At 43.2% G+C, this 23,317-nt stretch overlaps 1 protein-coding gene across 8 annotated transcripts in view; it reads right to left on the reverse strand.

Annotated features, from left to right (window-relative positions):
• LOC126163041 (poly [ADP-ribose] polymerase tankyrase-2-like) overlaps positions 1 to 23,317 on the reverse strand; it is an 85,095-nt gene that overhangs the window by 42,027 nt on the left and 19,751 nt on the right. For all 8 annotated transcript variants that reach the window (XM_049919921.1, XM_049919919.1, XM_049919920.1 and 5 more), the window contains one exon: positions 1,244 to 1,515. In XM_049919921.1, coding sequence (XP_049775878.1) covers positions 1,244 to 1,515 — 272 coding nt within the window. The remainder of the gene's footprint in view (positions 1 to 1,243; positions 1,516 to 23,317) is intronic.

Here is a 23,317-nt window from a genome sequence, read left to right on the forward strand (position 1 = left end):
TCCACTAATTTGCTTTCATTTCTATTTTTATATCAAATAGGTCCCTTAGGTATTTTCATCGAAGATTGCATGAAGGCAATTTGGGTCAAAAGGTGAATTATTCACATAATCAATCCGTACGTCTCCTGAACACAATCGAGAACCGACGCATTGGTGATCAATTAGTAATCTCTCCCTCTTTTAAAGTCGTACTAAAAAATGGCGACATAGGATAGTACGCAATCTAGCATTAGGTCGCATTTTGTCAGTAAATATTACCAGCCAACAGTTACAGCATCACTATTATTAATAGGCAAGTTCCTAATGCCAGAAGTGCCATTTTTCAGCAAGATAATGTGCCACATCACAAGGCCAGGAGTGTAATGGAGTGGTTTGAGGAACACTGTGGCAAGTTCCCATTGATGTGCTGGTGCTCCCAACTTGACAGATCTGAACCCAATCAAACATATCTGAGAAGTGACCTCACTGCTTCCATGCCATGACCAGTTGCTGTTGTCATCCGTGGCAAAGGTGGAAATACCAGCTATTAGGTAGAGGGTCATAATGTTCTGGCTGATCAGTGTACACTAAAAATTTCCATTACGAAAACTGATATATCGATTAATGCTAAGTCGCAGATAGGCACAACAAAAAGACTATCACAAATACGTTTCCATCTGACAAGGCCTTTGTCGAAAATAGACGACTGACTGACTAAAACACACCCACACACATGCACACAAACTCATGCAAACACAACCCACACACACGACTGCAGTTTATGGCAGCTGAAGCCAGCTGAGTGTGGCTTCAGCTGCCAGAGACTGCAGTCATCAGTTGTGTGTGTGAGTTGTGTTTACATGGGGGGGGGGGGGGGGGGGGTGAGAGAGAGAGAGAGAGAGAGAGAGAGAGAGAGAGAGAGAGAGGTGTGTGTGTGTGTGTGTGTGTGTGTGTGTGTGTGTGTGGCTATTTTCAACAAAGGCCCTGTTGGCTGAAAGCTTATTTGTGATTGTCTTTTTGTTGTGCGTATCTGCGACTCAGTATCTCTGCTACATGGTGAGTAGCAACTTTCCTTTTCATAATATTTTACATTCCATCCTGGATTTTCCATTGTTTGATACATCAATTAATTCGTATAAATGTTCTGATATATCATACTGGTCATTAAATGTATCAAAAATATTGATGTTTTATCTGATGGAGCATCAGTATTGATATCACTCAGACCCTATATTGCTGGTGTAGATAATTTTGCCATTTCTACCTGCTGAGTCCACCTCCAGCGCCACCCGCCCTGTGTAGAGGAAGCGCAGGACTTGTGTGAGGACACTCGGCTCCGTGCTCTCAACGTGCTGCTTGGCAGCGAGTGTAGGGCAGCGTGCCACCAGCAATGTCCTGTGGGCTGCCATCCGGGCGCCCTGCTTGCCCACCCTCAGCGTCACATCTGCTGCCTCTCCAGACTCCAACAGCACTGCCATATCCTCTTCCAGGTGACCTCTGCTTGGCAGCGCATCTGGCGACGGCAACTGTTCCTTGCTGCGACAATCAAAAAATGCTAATGTAACAACTACAGATATGGTTGCAAGATAAGTCGAGTTAAAATAAGGAACACTACAACAAACTTGACAGAAAAAATTACATATTTGTTTACTTCTTTTTTTTACTATTGAAACATTCTCTGTATGTGGTGTCCTACAACTTGCAGATATTGTATTGTACCACCCTTAGGTGCAAAGAAACACCTTTAATGTTTGACTGGTAAAAGTCATAATCTCAACACGAAAATTTTCAGTCATAATTACGAGGGTAAGTCAATTATTATCCGCAAAGTACTTATAAAATTTTATTGTAATCAAATAGGAAACTCACAAGAACATTATTTTTCGACATAGTCTCATTGCATTTCAACGCACTTGGTCTGTCGTCGTACAAGCTTCCTGATGCCCTCATAAAGGAATGCACCACTTCTTTCACTGCTTCATCCGAGGCAAATCGACGGCCTCTTAATACCTGTTTGAGTGGACCAAACAAGTGATAGTCAGAAGGGGCAACATCAGGACTATATGGAGGATGATCCAGTACTTCAAATTTGAGCTTCTGGAGCATTTCAGCAATGTGGGCAGCAGTATGTGGACCGGCAGTGTCATGCAACAACACATCACCTTTTGACAGCAATCCTTGGCATTTGCTTCGAATTGCAGGCTTTAGCCTCGCAGTAAGCATCTCACTGTAACCTACACTGTTTATTGTTGTGATCCTTTCCCCATAATGTTCCAGTACTGGACATTGTGCAACCCAAAAAATCATAATCATCAGTTTTCCTGCGGACGGTTGTATAATGAATTATTTCTTGCACGGCAAATTTGGATGTTTCCATTCCACACTCTGCCGTTTACTCTCTGGCTCGTAATGATGGATCCATGTTTCGTCACCAGTTATGACCCTGTCTAAGAAGTTGTCCCTTTCGTTACCATAGCAAACGAAACATTTTTTGCCGATGTCCAAGCGTGTTTGTTTATGCAACTGTGTGAGTTGTTTTGAGACCCATCTTGCACAAACTTTATGATACCCAAGCCTGTTGTGGATGATTTCGTAGGCAGAACCGTGACTAATTCGCAGATGATGTGCCACTTTGTCAATTGTCTGTCTACGAGAATCATTTCACATGAACGCTCAATGCTTTCTTCATTTGTGGCAGTAAACAGTCGTCTGGCTCCTTCATTGTGCGTAACATTTGTGCGACATTTCGGAATTTTTCAATCCATGGCAAAACACTGTTCCCGTACTGTACCAAAAGTCTTCGATGAATTTCGGCCACTGATACACCTTCCGCCCACAAAAAACGAATCACTGAACGTTGCTCTTCTTTGGCGCAAATAGACAGCGGAGCAGCCATGATTAATAGCAAGGGAGCGATAACGAAACTAACCTAGCAGCATGAAAATTGCAAAGATATAACAACAAATAAACAAAGCATGCGTCATCAATGTAAAACGACAGTACTACCAAAATAAACAAATATATAACTAAATTGCGGATAATAACTGACTCACCCTCGTATCTGTGTAGACACGAGAGAGATTCTCTTACATGTAAGGTATTTCATCTCACTATATACAACATTAAAACTGGAAATGGAACATCAAAATCAATACATAATATTTAAACACTGTTATGAAGATCTACCATGTCTTAATACAATTGTACAAGACATCCAACTACTGGATAATTGTACAGTACTGGAATAACATCGCTGTTAGATGTCTGAACAATACATTTCCATGTATATCAACCTCAGTAAGAGAGATCCAAAGTGGTGACAGTAGGTTCAAACAATGTGTAAGTGTTACAGAGATGCTTCGGGAACTCAAATGGGAACCCCTGGAGGGAAGGCAACATGCTTTTCGATGAACACTATTGAAAAAATTTAGAGAACTGGCATTTGAAGCTGACTGTCGAATGATTCTAATGCCACCAACATACACTACGTGTAAGGACCATGAAGATCAGATACGAGAAATTAGGGCTCATAAGGAGCTTATAGCAGTCGTTTCTCCTTTGCTCTATTTGCAAGTGGAACAGGGAAGGAAATGATTAGTAGTGGTACAGGGTACCCTCCACCACGAACCATATGGAGGGTTGCGGAGTATCTATGTAGATGTAGTGAAGTGTGATGCTATTCATCCCAAGGTAGAAAGAAAAAGTATAAAAGAGTCTACTGCTATGAGGGGTGGCACAAATCATTCCATTTTTTAGGATGAATTCTTAATCAAGTGTACACAATGTAATTTGTTAGGGTGAGCTCTGCTGTCCAGTGTCAATGGCACTGCCCACAGAGACTGTATGAATTCTGCTGAAAATTATATGTTAATACCACTGCTCTTATAATTCCACACCACCTGAGGGACTGGTTCTTCAAACCTACCACCCAGCTCACAATCCTGAGATGACTTCCTGACATTTTATGCTTGGATCTTCCTGGCACTGTAATAACTGATGTCAGAAGCTACCAGTGACATCAAGCAATGTCATGAGTCAGCTTACGCCATCATTAGTGCAATGTAGTGAATGGAAACAAGTGTTTTCCTCTGGCAGTTCTCCCTTCAAATGTTTTGCTATGGTGGGTCAATTGGTTTTTAACGATTCTGATTTTTGAGTGCAGTTCGTGACAGTGCGCTCAATGAACTGAGGTGTTCAGAGTAAACTGAGACAGTAGCATATACTAGTTTGCACCTAGTTAGTATGGGCATTGCTCAGGTATCACCTGTAGCATGTTTCGAGAACAGAAGGTTGGTTGGGAGAAGGGACCAAACTACGAGATCATCGGTCCCTTGTTCCTAATAAAACAATGCCACAAGCGTGAGAATAAAGTGGATGGAACATATAACACAAAATGGAAAAAAAGGAAAAGCCACAAGAACGAACGGAAGGCAACGAACACTAAAAGGAAGACGAGAGGACAAGGAAACAACAGAGAGATGCTAGATACAGAAGAGAGTAAAACATGAAAGCAGATTACAGTGGCTGGCCAACCATGAGAATACAAAGGGAACTCTGCAACACACTAAAACCTCCACCCTAAAAGCACTAGGGTGGAGGACACAGAGGGACAAAGGACATGCGCTAAAACCTACATAGAAGTATAAAACCCACTCTCACGGATAAAATGTAAAACTAAAGCTGCTGTGGAGGCATTGTCACCCAACACCAAGGGCAGGGTGCTGGGAAAGTTAAAAGTCTGCTGCAGAGTGGCTAAAAGTGGGCAGTCCAGCAAGAGGTGGATGACTGTCATTAGGGAGCCACAGTGACACTGAGGTGGGTCCTCACAATGGAGTAGGTATCTGTGCGTTAGCCACGTATGGCCAATGCGGAGCCGGCAGAGGACAACTGATTCCCTGCAAGAGGCCTGCATGGAAGACTTCCACACATTCAAAGTCTCATTAATGACACACAGTTTGTTGTGCGTGCTGTTATGCCATTCCGTCTCCAAAAGCCGGAAAACCTTGCAGTGTATGACAGGCCGCATGTCAGCTTCGGAGATGCCTATCTCCAGAAGCGGTTTCCATGTCGCCTGTTTGGCCAGCCTGTCGGCAAGTTCATTGCCGGGGATTCCGACGTGTCCTGGGGTCCATACAAACACCGTGGAATGGCAGGACTGTTCCAGGGCATAGATGGACTCCTGAATGGACGCTACCAGAGGATGGCGAGAGTAGCACTGATTGATAGCTTGTAGGCTGCTCAATGAGCCAGTACACAGGAGAAATGACTCGCCAGGGCATGAGCGGATGTACGCAAGAGCACAAGATAGGGCTGCCAGCTCTGCAGTGAAAACACTGCAGCCAACTGCAAGGAGTGCTGCTCAATATGTCCTCCATGAACATATGCAAAGCCTACATGACCATCAGCCATTGAGCCATCGGTGTAAACCACTTCAGAGCCCCGGAACACGTCAAGAATCGAGATGAAGTGACAGCGTAGAGCAGCGGGGTTAACGGAGCCCTTAGGGCCATGCAAAAGGTACAGACGAAGCTGCGGCCGAGGTGTACACCACGGAGGCGTACGTGAATGGACCGCAAGTAGAGGTGGTAAAGGGAAGGACTCCAGTTCAGAGAGAAGGGACCGCATGTAAACCGCAATCGTTAGCCCCGATCTGGGCCACCGATATGGGAGATGGACTGCTGCGGGTGGGAAAAGGAGACGGTAATTCGGATGCTCAGGGGAACTATGAATGTCTGCTGCATAACTGGCGAGCAGTTGCACACGTCTGATCTGTAGTGGAGGGACACCCGCCTCCACCAGTATGCTGGACACCAGACTCGTCCTAAAAGCTCCTTCGCTAATCGAACCCCACAGTGGTGCACAGGGTCAAGCAAATACAATGCTGAAAGCACTGTTGAACCATAAACCACATTCCCATAGTCAATTCGGGATTGGACAAGGGCTCTGTAGAGCTGCAGCGGCATAGAGAGATCTGCACCCCAACTGATGTTGCTCAGGCAATGGAGGGCATTGAGGTGCTGCCAGCACTTCTGCTTAAGCTGACGAAGATGAGGGAGCCAAGTCAATCGAGCATCGAAAACCAGTCCTAGGAATTGATATGTCTCCACTACAGTGAGTGGATTGTCATTAAGGTAAAGAGCGGGTTCCGGATGAACGGTACAACGCCGACAGAAGTGCACACACTACTTTGCGGCTGAAAACTGGAAGCCATGGGCTAGAGCCCATGACTGCGCCTTGTGGATGGCTCCCTGGAGGCGCTGCTCAGCAACAACTGTACTGGAGCAACAGTATGAAATGCAGAAGTTGTCTGCATACAGAGAAGGTGACACAGAGGGCCCAACAGCTGCTGCTAGACCGTTAATGGCCACTAAAAATAGAGAGACATTCAATACACAGAGCCCTGCGGGACTCCATTCTCCTGGATATGAATGGAACTATGGGAGTCACCAACTTGGACATGGAAAGTATGGAGCGACTGGAAGTTTCAGATAAAAATCGGGAGTGGTCCCCGGAGACCCCACTCGTACAATGTGGCAAGGATATGATGTCGCCAAGTCGTGTCGTATGCTTTACATAAGTAAAAAAAGACAGCAATCAGGTGATGCCGTCTGGAGAAGGGTGTTCGGATGGCAAACTCGATGGACACAAGGTTATCAGAGGTAGAGCGACCCTGGCGGAAGCTGCCCTGACATAGTGCCAGCAAGCCACGTGACTCCAGGACCCAACCCAACCGCCGACATACCATACATTCCAGCAGCTTACAAAGAAAGTTGGTGAGGCTGATGGGCCTATAGCTATCCACGTCAAGCAGGTTTTTACCGGGTTTGAGCACCGGAATGTTGGTGCTCTAACGCCATTGTGATGATAAGACACCATTGCACCAGATCCAGTTGGTTGTAGTCAGTTGCTTGTAGTCAGTTGCTTGTAGTCATATGAGACATGTTTAATCATCTGGCTGTGGATGCGATCAGGCTCAGGAGCTGTGTCCGAGCAATGTGCAAGGGCACTGAGGAGCTCCCACTCTGTAAATGGGGCGTTATAGGATTCACTGCAGCATGTAGTGAATGAGAGGACGTTCCCTTCCAGTGAAAGGTTGGGGGGTAATTCTCCGACACAGAGGCTCGAGCAAAGTGCTCAGCAAAGTACTCGGCAATTGCATTTACATCGGTACATAACTTGCCATTTATGGTAACACCGAGGACAGCTGTTGGGGCCTGGTACCCGAAAAGATGTTTAATCTTTGCCCAGACTTGGGAAGGTGATGTGTGGCACCCAATGGTGGAGACATATCTCTCCCAACACTCCTTCTTCTGTTGTTTGATAAGGTAGCGAACATGGGCACGGAGCTGTTTGAAGACTATGAGGTGCTTCAGGGAAGGGTGCCGCTTATGCCGCTGTAGAGCTCACCGACGCTCCTTAATTGCTTCAGCGACTTCCGGCGACCACCAAGGGACTGCCTTACACCTCAGGCACCCTAAAGAGCGAGGGATAGCGTTTTCTGCAGCAGAAACAATTGTTCTGCCACAGAAACAATTGTGATAGTCAACTGCTCAACCATCACATCAATGTTACCATGTGGAGGAGACTCAGCGGTGACAGCAAAGGTGAAAGATCCCCAGTCCGCCTTGTTCAAAGCCCCACTGGGGCAGTGATAGGAAGATGGGGAAGTGGTCACTACCACACAGGTCGTCATGTACTCTCCAGTGGATAGATGGGAGAAGTCCTGGGTTGCAAATCGATAAATCAATGGCTGAGTAACTACCATGAGCCACAATGAAATGTGTGGTGGCCCCAGTATTTAAGAGGAGAGGTCAAATTGCGACAGTAAAGTTTTGACATCTCTGTCTTGGCCAGTAAGCATGGTAGCACCCCACAAGGGGTTATGGGCATTACAACCTTCCAGAAGTAGGAAAGGTTTAGGGAGTTGATCAATCAGTGGAGCTAATACATTCAGGGGTACTGCACCATCTGGAGGAAGATATAAATTGCAGACAGTTATTTCCTGTGCCGTCCTTATTCTGACAGCCACAGCTTCAAGAGGGGTTTGAAGGGGCACATGTTCACTAAAGACTGAGTTTAGGACATAAACGCAAACTGCACCTGACACTCGATTACAGTCACTACGGTTCCTGTAATATCCCTTATAGCCGCGGAGGGCAGAGGTCCGCACTGCTGGGAACCAGATTTCCTGGAGGGCAAAGCAGATAGCAGGTATAAAGCTTAACAGTTGCCGTAGCTCAGCCAGGCGGTGGAAAAAACCGCCGCAATTACACTGCAGGATGACATCGTGAGGCTGGGAAGGCATGCAACATTCAATGAGGCAGTTTACGCCTCAGGAGTCACCTGCTGCCACTTATTTATTGCCTGAGCAGTCTATATCCATTGTGTCTGAGGGTCTGGCAAGATCTAGGTAGCAGTAGTGTGGGTGCCACCGCAATTTCCCTGGTCTTAGGGGTTTTCTTTTTGTATTTCTCTCATTGCTCCTTGGGTTTCCTTGGCTGGGAGGACTTCACTGGCTCAGTCTCCGGCACTGAGGATGAGTGTGAAACCCTACAACCAGCTTCTATTGGGCTCTTCAGCCACTGGCGGGTGTCGTCTTTCTCACTAGAAGAAACCTGGGAAGGGAGTGACCCGAAGGACCCCTTCTAAGTGAGAAATACTGAAGAATACTTATGCTTCTCCGGCTTAGAAGTGGGGACGGATGTCCCCGATGGTTGCTCCTGAAGTAGGAGGTGCAGGAGCAACAGGGAGGGAAATGCCCCCCACCATCAAGGGGGCAGGTGTAGTCTTCCGGCTCTGAGAGGCGACCTGAGTTGGCAGAGCTGATGGTGCCAGAACTGTTGTAGTGGCGTTGGTGGCACGCTGTCATATGCACGGGATGCAGGTGTTCAAATTTTCTCTTAGCCTCAGTGTGGGTCAGTCGGTCCAGGGTCTTGTACTCCAATGATTTTCCTTTCTTTCTGGAGAATCCTGCAGTCAGGCAAGCTAGGTGAATGGTGCTCTCCACAGTTGACACAGATGGGAGGCAGGGCACATGGAGTATTGGGATGTGATGGGCGTCCGCAATCTTGGCATGTGACACTGGAAGTACAGCAGGAAGACATGTGGCCGAACTTCCAGCACTTAAAGCACAGCATTGGGGGAGGGATATAGGGCTTTACATCACACTGGTAGACCATCACCTTGACCTTCTCGGGCAATGTATCACCCTCAACGGCCAAGATGAAGGCACCAGTGGTTATCTGATTATCCTTTGGTCCCCGGTGGACACGCCGGACAAAATGTACACCTCGCTGCTCTAAATTGGCGTGCAGCTCATCGGCAGACTGCAAAAGAAGGTCTCTGCGAAATATGATATCCTGGACCATATTTAAGCTCTTATCGGGCGTGATGGTTACAGAAACATCCCCCAGCTTGTCACAAGCGAGTAACTCCCGTGACTCGGGAGAGGATGCTGTTTTGGTCAAGACTGACCCAGATCTCATTCTGGACAAGCCCTCCACCTCCCTGAACTTGTCCTCTAAATGCTCAACAAAAAACTGAGGCTTCATCATCATGAAAGATTCCCCATCAGCTCTCGAACATACAAGGTACCAGGGCGAATAAGATTCGCTGCCATCCTTAGCCTGACGTTCCTCCCATGGTGTGGCCAGGGAGTGGAACGATTTGGGATCATACCTCTGTGCGTTGAATTGAGCTCGTGATCGCTTAGAGACTGCTGGTGTTTCACCACCAGCAAGAGATGATGGACTACACTTCATGGCGTGTCATCCGCCCTGATGCCACCCACTCTGACCAAGGCCCTCCCCACGGGTGCCACCCAGCCACAGCAAAGGCCACCTAGCAGGAAGGCCATTGCCGGGAGTCCAAATGCCCCATGGGGATGGGCATCTACCCCTTGGCATACATGGGGAGTTAACGGCGCAGGCATCAGCAGAGCGATCCCTGTGTTGTCAGGGGGCTACAACCAACAGGGTACATGGTGGCCCAACCACAACCGACTGGCAACCGTGCTGGATATCAGGTGCAAAGAAGTCCATGGTCATCTGTGATTCAGAAAGTGACATTGCATAGTGCATGGTGGATAACGCACCCAGGAAGGTGTCCTCGCCCAAGAGATGGAGAATGGGCAGGATTTCAATGCAACGACGAGAAAGTGGGCTAAAGATCTCAATGCACGATGGACACGATGCACCTTGAAGGCGCCCTTCCCCAATTGGCTCACTCTTCAGAAAAATTTTGAAGAATGAATGTCAAACCCTACAGGGGACTATCACATAAAGACCGAAACATGTGAAACTCCTTTTAGTCGCCTCGTACAACAGGCAGGAATACCTCGGGCCTGTTCTAACCCCCGGATCCACAGGAGGGGGGAGGGGGGGGGGGGAGAACAGAAGGTTTGGACATTACACCAGGAAATGTACAGAGTGCCAACCACTAGGACATAAAATATTAAGCAGTGTCAAAGAACTGTTCCAGTATTACCCTATGTTTATCCTGTTGTGTTTGTTCTGTTGTGTTAGATCCAGGTTTCACAATGAGTAACTCAAAGGCACAAGTGGTTACCAGTCAGGAAAAGGTTCAGACTTTCCTGCATCCAGTAAATGCCGGCAGGTAATGTAGACCTGCATAGGTGGTTAGATACTTTAAAATAGGACAGATTCTCTTCCATTTTCTTCGTATCTGTCCTAGATGCGAGTGTCGCTAGCCTAGCTGATTATTTTTCAGGCAAGGCAAGAAAGATAACCTGCTGACAGCCAAAGAGCTGGGTTGCTGGCCAGACGAACAACTGTTACAAATGGCTAAATTATCTTTAATACAGGATGCTAAAACACATTTTATATACCAGGAGGACTTGAGGAATGCACAATTACTTGAAGTATTGAGGAGAGACAGTACGACAGTATAGAAAACAGAACAGTTGTAGGTACTGCCGCAAACAGTTAAATGGTGTCTCACAGAAACAAGGCGAATCCATTCAAACTTTTGTGCATAGAATAAGAAAGCTCAATGTTAATACCTACAAGTAAATGGACAGTAACGAGATGAATAGGGTCCTTCTGCAAGATGTGTTTTACAGGTATGCACCCGATGAGTCAAAGAATGTACGTGCGGAATTTCCAAGGACTTAGCTAGAGTCTTAGGCACAGCAATGGCTTTAGAAGAAATAGATGCATATCTCAAGTCCATGAGGGAAAAGTATTTCTTCTGCTGATGTCAGGAATTACTGCTGGGGATGTTTGGGCCACATATGACAAGACTGTCATTAGCCACAAAGTAGGAAGTGGGGGAATGTTAGTCATTGAGAACTGGACTTTTACAAAAAGTGTAAAGAACGTAATAAGAAGGGACAAAATAGGAATAATGAACCATTAAATGGTAATGAGAGCCCCAGGGCTGCCAAATGACATTCCCAGTCAATTTTAGCATGAATGAAACATGCAGATAAGTGGAATTGTGCTTCATCGACGTAGTATGTGCAAGGGAACACAAGTTTTTATTAGACACAGATGCACAAATGTCTGTGGCAATTTTGGACCTCATGTGTAAGAGGCAGTTAAACCCTGCACAGTTCAAATTGTGAGGAGCAGGGGATAATTAAGAGCATTCACTGAGTTCAGTGATCTTATGTTTTCTTTTGAGTAAAACATTTCTGGGAGTATATGAAAATTTTGCTCCATGCAATCGATGGTTACTGTGTTATCCCAGCACTAAATTTGCAGTATAAGCATTATGCAACTGACCTTGCACAATGCATAATAAAACTCGGAGGTACATTGCTCCACCAGTGGGGAAATTTGTCAGTGACATGGAAGAGCAATATTTGTCTTGCTGGAAAGAACCAATTAAAATGGGTAAAAGAGCAGTAAGGACCAGTTCACACGATGAAGCAGAAGGTATAAGGAAACTGTTATGGATGAGCGTAGGAATGAATCTACCTATAAATATGTTCTATGCCACTGAGTGACTGGGTGAAAGCAGGTGTTTTGTATGGAGGAATATTGTACATGTACAGGAGACAGACAGTGAGTGTGTAGGGCCCTTTGGGATTGATAATGATGGGAACAGAGACATGGCTTTATCTAAAGGGTTGTTGGTCATTAAAATAGATGTTCTAGATGAAAATGATGTATAGATGACAAATTCAAACTCTAGCCATAAGCAAGCTGTCAGTGTGACAGTGTCATATAAGAAAAAGAAGCTTTTAAAAGAAATGGAGAACGTAGTGATGGAAGTACATTTTAGTTTGAGGACTTGATTAATTCTCACGGGTCTTTACTTGGGACCTCGGTGATACAACAAACAATCCCAACTCTGACTGAATCACCTGTGTACTGTAAGCCATATTGTGTGCCCCGTCACCTACAATTAGCAATGGAGGAGTTCATTAATTGGCAATTAAAGATGGTATTACAGAGGAAAGTGCCAGCTCACGGGGTGTACCTGTGTTGATTGTACTGAAAAAGAGCCTGGATGGAATGAAGAAATATTGATTTTGTTGTGACTAGAGATACCTCAATAGTTGTATGATATATCCATTCTATATCCATGAATATCATTTCCAAATATAATGGAGACTCTGAACAATTTGGGGCAGTGTATGTAGTTTTCTACTATAGATCTATGGGGTGATTATCATCAGCTTGAGGCAGCACCAGAGGACCAGCTGAAAATGTCTTTTACTGTTCCTTTGGGTAACTCCCAGTATTGGCATATGCTGTTTGGGTTGAAGAATACACCAGCCACAATTCAGCATTTGTTGGGTGGAGAGAACTGAAACCAAACCAGCTTATGGTACATCTGGACAATATAACTATTTTTGCAAAAGATACGGAGGAGCACGTGTGATGGTTGAGGGAAGTATTTAAGAAATTATGTGTAGCATACCAAATTCTTAGTGTAGAAAAGCATCACTTCACACTACAAGCAATATATTACTTAGGACATATAATTAACCAATTAACTTAACTTTTTTCCTCAAGTTATGTTCTAAAAAAATAATATTTTTCTATTAATGAAAAACATCTTACAATGAATGACAATACATACAGTCATATAAAGATAGCTTTTAATGCTCAAAATGATAAGTTAAAAAGTCTGGAAATCATCACTAATAAAATTCCAAGTATACTCATGTGCTGGACGTTGACTGAAATACCCTGAAACTTAAAGCCATATTTTTGTTTCTGTGTAACTATAAAGTCTGTATTTCAAAACAGTTCCCTGGAACATAAATCTAGATAGCTTTTAAAGCTCAAAATAATGAGTTACAAAATTTTGAGGATCACCAATAACAATAACTTGAGTATACCTGTCCACTGGACTTTGACTGAAACATCCTGATCCTTGAAGTTACTTTTTAGCTTCTGTGTAGCTTTGAAGACTAACTATGTATCTCATAACAGTTTCCTGTCAACATAGATCTTGGAGGAGCTGGTTGGAGTACATGGGATGTATTTATCTCGTACCACTGGTGGGCACTTGTCACTAAACTGAGGAAATGTTGTCACTTTCAGTTTCCGATGAAGTAACATGACATTCTTCTTCACTTTCTGAGCTGCTAAATTCAATGTCAAACTCAGGATCATTACAGCCATCTGTTTTTGAAAGCATTGCCTAAACAACAATACAGGAGAGAATCTAAAAAGCACACATTTTGTTGTCAAGTATCCCAAGGTGTACACAGTAAATACAATAATTAGTGGCACTCACAGTAAGGAAAATGCTACAGACGTGTTTCAAATGTAGTAGCAGATGCTCTCTAGCGACTGAACTTTCAACTACAAGGTGCAGAACTTTGCTTCCGGCATTTGCTGATTGGTGGCAACAACACTTAAGTAGCCATCGAAAGAAACAGATCGCAGATGTCAGGCAGTTAGCTTGGACCTCGGTCAACATAACCTCATTCAAACATTAATCAATTTGTGTCTGCACCATAAAGCTGTCAGTTGATGAGCCTAATTCTCTTCATTTGTGGGAGGTGATACTGTTTTGTTTCAATATGAAGAAAATAGAGGCCAAGTCTCAACGAATGCTCTCAAGTACGTATGGTAAGGATGCTATTAGTGAAAGAACATGTCATGAGTGGTTTCAACGCTTCAAAAACGGTGATTTTAATGTCGTAGACTGGCATAGTGGTGGAAGAGAGAATGTTTTCGAAGATGCAGAATTGGAGACATTGCTGAGTCAAACTCAAGAAGAATTGGCACGATTAGTGGGAGTGACACAGCAAGCCATTTCAAAATGTCTCATGGCTATGGGCATGATTCAGAAAGAAGGAACTTGGGTCACGTGTGAGATGAAACCAAGAGACGTTGAACAGTGTTTGTGTGTTTGTGAACAGTTGCTTCAGAGGCAAAACTGGAAGGGATTTCTGCATCGCATTGTGACTGGTGACAAAAAATGGGTTCATTAAGATAACCCAAAACGCAAAAAATCATGGGGATATTCCGGCCATGCTTCCACGTCGACGGCCAAACCGAATATTCATGGCTCCAAGATCATGCTCTGCATTCGGTGGGATCAGCTCGGTGTCGTGTACTATGAGGTGTTAAAACCAAGTGAAACAATCACAGGTGCTCATTATCAAAAGCAATTAATGCATTTGAGCAGAGCATTAAAAGACAAACGGCCGCAATACAGCGAGAGGCACGATAAAGTTATTTTGCAGCACAACAACGCTTGATGCCAAGTTGCAAAAGAGGTTAAAACATAGTTGGAAATATTAAAATGGGAAGTCCTACCCCACCCACCATATTCTCCAAACATTGCTCCCTCTGACTATCACCTGTTTAGATCAATGGCGCATGGCCTGGCTGACCAATACTTCCGATCTCATGAAGAAGTCACAAATTGGACTGATTCGTGGATCGCTTCAAAAGATGATCAATTTTTTCGACATGGGATTCATACACTGCCTGAAAGATGGGAGAAAGTAGTGGCCAGTGATGGAAAATACTTTGAATGATACATGTGTAACTAATTTATTTCATTAAAGCCTCATATGTTGGGGAAAAAACGGTGAAAGTAAAGTTGTACACCTTGTATAAGCTGGGTTTTATTTTTTGAAGGTATTTCCTTAAATTGCTTGAGTATACTTGGGATTTTAAGTTTGTGTCAAAATAATAAAAATGAGATAACTCGGGATGTCAAGTTATGGGGTTAATCACGATGGGATACAAACAGATGTTAGATTGGTGATGGGTGTGTAAATTTTGCCAACACTTCACTTCAGACAGGAAAAGAGTTGTGATTGTTTCTAGGCCAATAAATTACTGTAGGAAATTTTGTCCCCAGATCTGCATAAGTAGCATGCTCTCTCATGTACTTACTGAAAAAAACATGTAAAATTCCACTGGACATTGGAATGCCGGGATGCATTTGAAAAGCTAAAATAATTGTTGACAACTAGTTCTGTAGCCCTATATTGCCCTTTCCAAGCTACAAAAAGGAGTTCATATTATTGCATGACACTAGTAATCATGCACTGAAATGGTTATGGGATTGAAGAATACATCTAACAGACTGACATGTTGGGCACTGAAACTAAGTGAATTTGATTTCAAAATAGTCCATAAATCTGATAAAAATCACAGTAATGCCTATGTATGAAGACCGGTGCATCACAGACATTAAGTCATATCACTGCACAGTGGTAAAGAGAGCAAGTTGCTGACAAGTACTGCAAATTACTTGCAATGCAGCCACAGTTCGCCACACACAACGATGTATTATGCAAGATGACAAACCTTGGGCCACATGTTGTTTTTCCAATCACGATGCAGGAGGAAGTGCTAAAACAGGCACATGATTACACATTATTTTGTCATGGGGACCACATAAACATGGAGCAGTGCATAGCCAAACATTATTGGTGTTGTACACATAGACAAGATGTAAAGCAGTATATTAAAAGTTGTGTGCCATGCACACATTGGGTGGAGTTGAGCAATCAGTGTATTCCACTTCAAAGGTTACTGGAAGCCAATAAATCTTTTGAAATGAATGGGATGGACATTTTGAGACCTTTTGGCCAGACTGCCAGCAAGGAATCATTACATTCTAACCATAATAGATCAGTTTTTTGCATTACTTGGGAATAGCAGCTACTCTGTATCAGCAAACTTGTATGGGAGCACAGGCAATGGCGAAAAATTGGGGCCAAAGTTGAATGTGGCACTGGAGTTATCTGATAGTGTATAACAGATCTACATGAAACCAATGTAACTGTTAATTGGTTTTACTGGTCACCCCTGATTCCGCTATAACAGTTCTAGAGTCATTCAAAGAATGTGTATGATCGATAGTGCATAAATACCTAGATCATGGATTACTAGTTGGAAGTGGCTTTAACCTACTGAGTACAGACTGGGAGTCTATGGATTCACTGCACGGGATACAGACAGCCATTCATACAAAGTACTTTTGAACACATTCTCTGAAAACTGTCTTGAGCAACTATTTTGGCAGCCCACACACAATTGAAAAATCTTAGATTTTGTAGCTACAAATAGGCCGGACCTTAATGACAATGTCAGTATTGAAACGGGGTTAATGATCATGAAATCATTACAGCAACTATGGTTACAAAAGTTAATAAATTAATTGAGAAGGCTAGGAGAGTGTTTCTGCTAGAAAGAGCAGATAAGCAGTTGTTAGTGCCACATTTAGATGGTGAACTGATATCACTTAGTTCCAGCAGATTAAGGATGGAAAAGACCCACCATGGTTTAATAATGAGATTCAGAAAATGTTGAGGAAGCAGAGATTCGTACATCTGCGAAAAGACCTATGCGTGAAGCATACAACTACCGCCACTGTCACACCTTAGCTACAGATTTGGTAGAGAACTCAAGAAAATTCTGGTCCTCTGTAAAATTGCTGAGTGGGCTAAGCCTTTCATTCAGTCACTTGTTGACCAGTCTAGCTGTGGTGTATGGTATGATGTCGAAGCTGAGTGACTGTAAGAGGATACAAAATGACTTAGACAAAATTTCTAGTTGGTGTGATGAATGGCAGCTAGTTCTAAAGATAGAAATATGTAAGTTAATGTGGATGAGTAGGAAAAGCAAACCCGTAATAATTGGATACAGCATTTGCAGTGTCCTGCTTGGCACAAGTCATGTCATTTAAATATCTGGACATAACATTGCAAAGTGATATGAAGTGGAATGAGCATGTGACAGTTGAGGTAGGAAAGATGAATGGCAGACTTCAGTTTTGGGAGAGTTCTAAGAAAATGTTGTTAGTCTGTAAAGGAGACCACAAATAGGATGTTAGTGCAACCTATTCTTCAGTACCGCTCCAGTGTTTGGGACCCATAACAGGTCAGATTACAGGAAGACATCAAAGCAGTTCAGAGGTAGGTTGCTTGATGTTTTGGGAACTCAAATGGGAATCACTGGAGGGGAGGAGATGTTCTTTTTGAGGAACACTATTGAGAAAATTTACAGAACCAACATTTGAAGCTGACAGCAGAAAGATTCAGTTGCCCCCAATATATGTTGGGCATAAGGACCTTGAGGATAAGATACAAGAAATTAGGGCTCCTACATATGCATATAGGCAGTTGTTTTTCTCTCATTCTACACACATCAAAAAGTGTTTTGCCTCACCCCAGTTCCCAGAACCCCTGAAGAGAGGCATTGACTGTGGATATTGTATCACAGACACAGTCCCTTTGCTGTTCAGAGATGTCACTAAACCCGCCCAAAGATGTAAACAACCATGCGTGAGCAGCACCTATTACATGGAGGGGATCCGACAACCGATCATTTCCAGTCATTCCACCAGGAACGAGGTACATGGCTTGTGTTGTCTGTAGTTCAACCATGCCTAGATGGTCAAAACTGCGCATCGATCTTGTCTGCATTGTTACTTTGTGCCAGGAAGGGCTCTCAACAAGGGAAGTGTCCGCGCGTCTCGGAGTGATACAAAGCGATCTTGTTCAGACATGGAGGAGATACAGAGAGACAGCAACTGTCGATGACATGCCTCGCTCAGGCCACCCAAGGGCTACTACTGCAGTGGATGACTGCTACCTACAGATTATGGCTTGGAGGAACCCTGACAGCAACAACACCATGTTGAATAATGCTTTTCATGCAGCCACAGGACGTCGAGTTACCATTCAAACTGTGCGCAATAGGCTGCATGATGCACAACTTCACTCCCGACATCCATGGTAAGGTCCATCTTTCCAACCACGACACCATGCAGCACGGTACAGATAGCCCAACAACATGCCGAATGGACCACTCAGGATTGGCGTCATGTTCTCTTCACTGATGAATGTCGCATATGCCTTCAACCAGACAATCGTCAGAGACATGTTTGGAGGCAACCCAGTCAGGCTGAGCACCTTAGTTACACTGTCCAGTGAGAGCAGCAAGGTGGAGGTTCCCTGCTATTTTGGGGTGGCATTATGTGGGGTCAACATATGTCGCTGGTGGTCATGGAAGGCGCTGTAACGGCTGTACGATATGTGAATGCCATCCTCTCACCGATTGTGCAACCATATCGGCAGCATATTGGCGAGGCATTCGTCTTCATGGATAACAATTTGCAGCCCCCATCATGCACTTCTTGTGAATGACTTCCTTCAGGATAACGACTTTGCTCGACTAGAGGGGCCAGCACAATCTCCAGACACAAACCCTCTCGAACATGTCTAGGGCAGAGTGAAAAGGGTTGTTTACGGACAACGTGACCCACCAATCACTCTGAGGGATCTACGCCGAATCTCCATTGAGTAGTGGGACAATCTGGATCAACAGAGCCTTGATGAACTTGTGGATAGTATGCCACAACGAATACAGGCATCCATCACTTCAAGAGGATGTGCTACTGGGTATTAGAGGTACCGGTGTGTGCAGCAATCTGGACCACCACCTCTGAAGGTCTCGCTGCATGGTGGTGCAACATGGAATGTGTGGTTTTCATGAGCAATATAAAGGGCGGAAATGATGTTTACGTTGATCTCTATTCCAATTTTCTGTACAGGTTCCGGAACTATTGGAACTGAGGTGACGCAAAACTTTTTTTGAGGTGTATATTTGCGAGTGGGACAAGAAAGGAAATGACTCATAGTGGTGTGGGATACCCTTCACCATGTGCTGTAAGGTAGATTGCGCAGTATCAATGTGGATGTAGATGCAGAATTGGTTACTAGACTTTGGTGTTCCAGAAACATTAATTACAGATCAGTGCACCAATTTTATGTCAGAATTTATGAAGTATTTACGCCATCTATTGTGTATTCAGAAGTTGAGGTGAAACCTGTCACATCTGCAGGCAAATGGTAGAACTGAGCATGTGCACTGCTTGTACGGGTAACACAATGATTCGGATACTCTTACTGCCATCTGTTGCCACAGCTTACAATTCAAAAATCAATGAAAATACAGTCCCGTCACCGTACGAAGTAGTATGAAGCCACAAAATACGGTTGTCACCTGGGATAATCAAACCTACGGTGAGGAAAAATGATGAGAAGTGTGAAATTTTGCAAAGATGTTGTGAGAGGTAGAGAAGTGGGTGCAGACAGGCAATATCAATGCCCTTCCTCAAATGTCAGGAGCAAATGGGGCATCACAATGCTAAACTACCGAACTCCCACATAGGTCAGTGCACAATGCTAACAAAGCCCTTATACACCAAATGGGAAACTGAAAAAAATTGTGACCCAGTATCAAGCCCCACGTCAGGCAACTCAGATGACCTCATCAGTGAACGTTGAACTGCAGCTTCCGATGCGTGCAACGGTTATACATGTTGCCTGTTTAAGTCCTTTTCATGGCATGCCAGGTTCATTACTACCACATTACCAGGCCCCCCCAAAAAAGGAGGGAGGAACAAGTACAGCAGAGAAAGACATGTTGCACCTGCAAATGCCACAAGCACATTGCCATACATGTTAAGACCACGGAAGTAATAGTGTATCAAGGTTTTTGGCATTTCATTAGGTGTATTTTTTGTATTGTGTAATTGAGTGTTGCACAAATCGTGAATGAGTTTCTTGTGGTATTTAACTTGAGATATCAGTTTGCAGAGTATAAAGAATGGATTGATTTCATTTTTGATATAGGTGGTTAATGATTTTTATTTTATTTTAGGGCATCAAGTGTGTAGTTTGCTTGAATTGATTTGTTGTGTTACTGTAGTATTTTAGATGTTGGCAATGGAGAGTATAGCTATGGTTATTCACGTAGCGTAAATTCCAGTACTCCTTTGTTTTGCTTTTAAACCTTTGTGAGATACCACAGGTGGGAGATTATTTTTTAGTACAGATCACTATTGCCAAAGTATAATGTATAATGGATTTTTGCACCATTGGTGTAAGTGGAATTTTCACAAATGTAATGAATTATTGGTCTAAGTTAATATCTTGGTAGGATTAATGGGAATCATGGCTGACTGCTGAGTTGTTATTCAATTTTTGGGAACATTTATATTTTCTCGAGCATATTTTTTGCTTAGAATATTGGTTATTTGCAGTGAGCTAGGAATTTGTTCTGTTTTGTTTCACAGTGTATATACCAGATGATGATGGCTTTGTTGTATACAGTGTGAGTAAAGTATAACAATGAGTATTTCCTGGTGGAATGATCATGGTGACAGCTGTAGCGGCAGCACTTTATTTGTGGGAACATCAAATGTAGGGGAAAGATGATTATTCATAAAGTTCATATTGTGCATTTGAGCATTAGCACACTTTTTGTAACAACAAATTGGCTGTACCTGTATTTACTCTTGTAGGCCTAATATCTGATTTACTTTGTGCTCTTATCTTTAACCTTTATTTGAAACTCCTTTTTCTGTTAAATGGTTGTTATGTTATCTAACTGACATTGTATCTATTACTGTATTTATAGTATGTTTTACTTAATCTATGTACAATTTGGCATTGAATTGCCCTTGTATTTATTGTAAGTTTAAATTGAAACCTGTACAATATGACACGTTCCATATCCTTGTGATTGACTCACTAACTGGATCTAAGGAACATGAAATAAATAAATAAAGTTCATAGAGAAATTAATAAAATGGAGGGAAAGCTCATTGTAATTAATTGTGTGGAGATTTAGAAAAGGCATAACATAACCTATCATTGGTGTGCCACTCAAATGTTGAACGATTTTTGCGTAATGCACATCCATGATGATCCAAACTGCTACAGCAACATGTGAAACAGAACTTTTCTTAGAGGGACGGAGTCAAAGGGTGCCTGTGGAGCATCCTTGAACTGCATCCTAAATTCCAGATGACAGCTGACAGTGGGTGTACTTAGTAGCCAATCCAGTGGTAGTTATCACGAACTGTCAGGAGCAAGGGCGATCTAAGAATGCAGAACAGTTTGAGCTGCAGGGTAGCAGTATAATAATAAATGGTATGATGTGTGACATTTCACGGCCAACTTTTCAGCTCTCAGAAACTGTAACAGGAGGAATAATTCTTCACAAGACACACTTGTTATGTACTTGTCTGACGAAGCCTCAGAAATATTACCTACTAAGAACCTGACCTTTTTAAAAAATACCTTGGATCCCAACCTACTCAGTTCTGTAGAAGATCTTGTGGCAGTAATGAATGGGTGAACTACTGCAGAGGTAACACTCCAATGTTTACCACAAAATCACAGTTTATACCAACAAAAACTCATGGTAATAGGAGTTTTATCTTTGAGTACCATATTGATTCTGGTTCTTCCTTGTGTAGCCTATGTCTATTTACAGTAGAAAACCACCCATCCTCCTACACTCTCTAATCACTACACACCAACCAAGTTTTTAAATAAGGAAGCACAGCAGAGCTCAAAGTATTTCATTTTCGTGTTTTGTCAAGGAGGTTGTTTTTGGTGTTTTTGTGTAGTCCGAGAGCCACTAGGACTTACATTTTATTGGGCCTTAGAAATATTTCAAAGTGCAGCAGTTCGAGACTTACAAATATTTTGGAATTCTGAGTGCTAGTCCACGTAGACTAATAGTCAAGCTAATGACCATTTCAACTGAAATTTGTTACCGTAGAAAGCTTTGTATGCAGGTGTTCGAAAAAAACCCAGAACTACCACTTTAAGACTGAAAGAAATGCCTCTCAAAGGTGAGAGTATTAAAATCCTAATGGTACTGTGCCGAAGTATTTGCAACAAAGTGCCAGACTTTGAACTGCTCATGAAAAGCAGCGTAGCTCACATAATACTAGGTACAAAAAGCTGGTTGAAACCTGAAATTGATAGCAGTGAGATATTTGGGGAGAATTTAAGTGTATATCGAAAGGATAGGCAAGTGGGAAATGGAGATGGTGTATTTGTCGCTGCAGACAAAAAATCAAATCCATCGAGATAGAAATTGAAGCTGTATGTGAGACTGTTTGGGCAAGACTCAGTATCAGGGGTGGACATAAAATAACTGGATCCTTCTATTGGCTACCAGACTCATCACTTGATGTAACCAAAAACTTTAGAGAAAACCTTAGTTCACTTGTACATAAGTTGCACAAAAATACTGTAATCATTGGTGGAGACTTTAATCATCCAACAATTAATTAGGAAAATGACAATTTTCTTAGTGTTGGGCGTGATAAGAAACCCAGTGAAACTTTACTATAAGTCTTTTCTGAAAACCACCTAGAACAGGAACCCTACTCATGATGGAAATATAATGGACTTAATAGTAACAAAAAGACCTGAACTCTTCGAGGATGTCCACATCGAAACTGGTATCAGTAACCATGATGCAGCTGTGACAACAATGGTCACCAAAGGGCGAAGGACAAACTAAAACAGGCAGTAAGATATATATGTTCAGTAAACTAGAAAAAAAAAATCAGTAATACCCTATCTCATTGGGGAACTTGAAAATTTCAGCACAGGTCAGGAGCATATAGAGGAACAGTGGCTCAAGTTTAAAAGAATAGTTGACCACACACTGGATAGACATGTACCCAGTAGAACAGTACATAATGGGAGGAAACATCAATGGTATACAATCACCGCAAAGAAACTTCTAAAGAAACAGAGAGTACTGCATAATAAGTGTAAAACAAAGTTTAGGGCTATAGATAGAGAGATGCTGAATGAAACACATTTGACTGTCAAGAGAGCAATGCACGGTGCCTTCTATGACTACAATAGCAAGGTATTGAAACTTCCTGGCAGATTAAAACTGTGTGCCAGACCAAGATTCAAACTTGGGACCTTTGCCTTTCGTGGGCAAGTGCTCTACCAACTGAGCTACCCAAACACGACTCACACCCTGTCCTCACAGCTTTACTTCTGCCAGTACCTCGTCTTCTACCTTCCAAACTTTACAGAATCTCTCCTGCAAACCTTGCAGAACTA

The sequence above is a fragment of the Schistocerca cancellata genome, chromosome 2 (genome assembly GCF_023864275.1).
Source record: "Schistocerca cancellata isolate TAMUIC-IGC-003103 chromosome 2, iqSchCanc2.1, whole genome shotgun sequence".
Taxonomy (NCBI): Eukaryota; Metazoa; Arthropoda; class Insecta; order Orthoptera; family Acrididae; genus Schistocerca; species Schistocerca cancellata.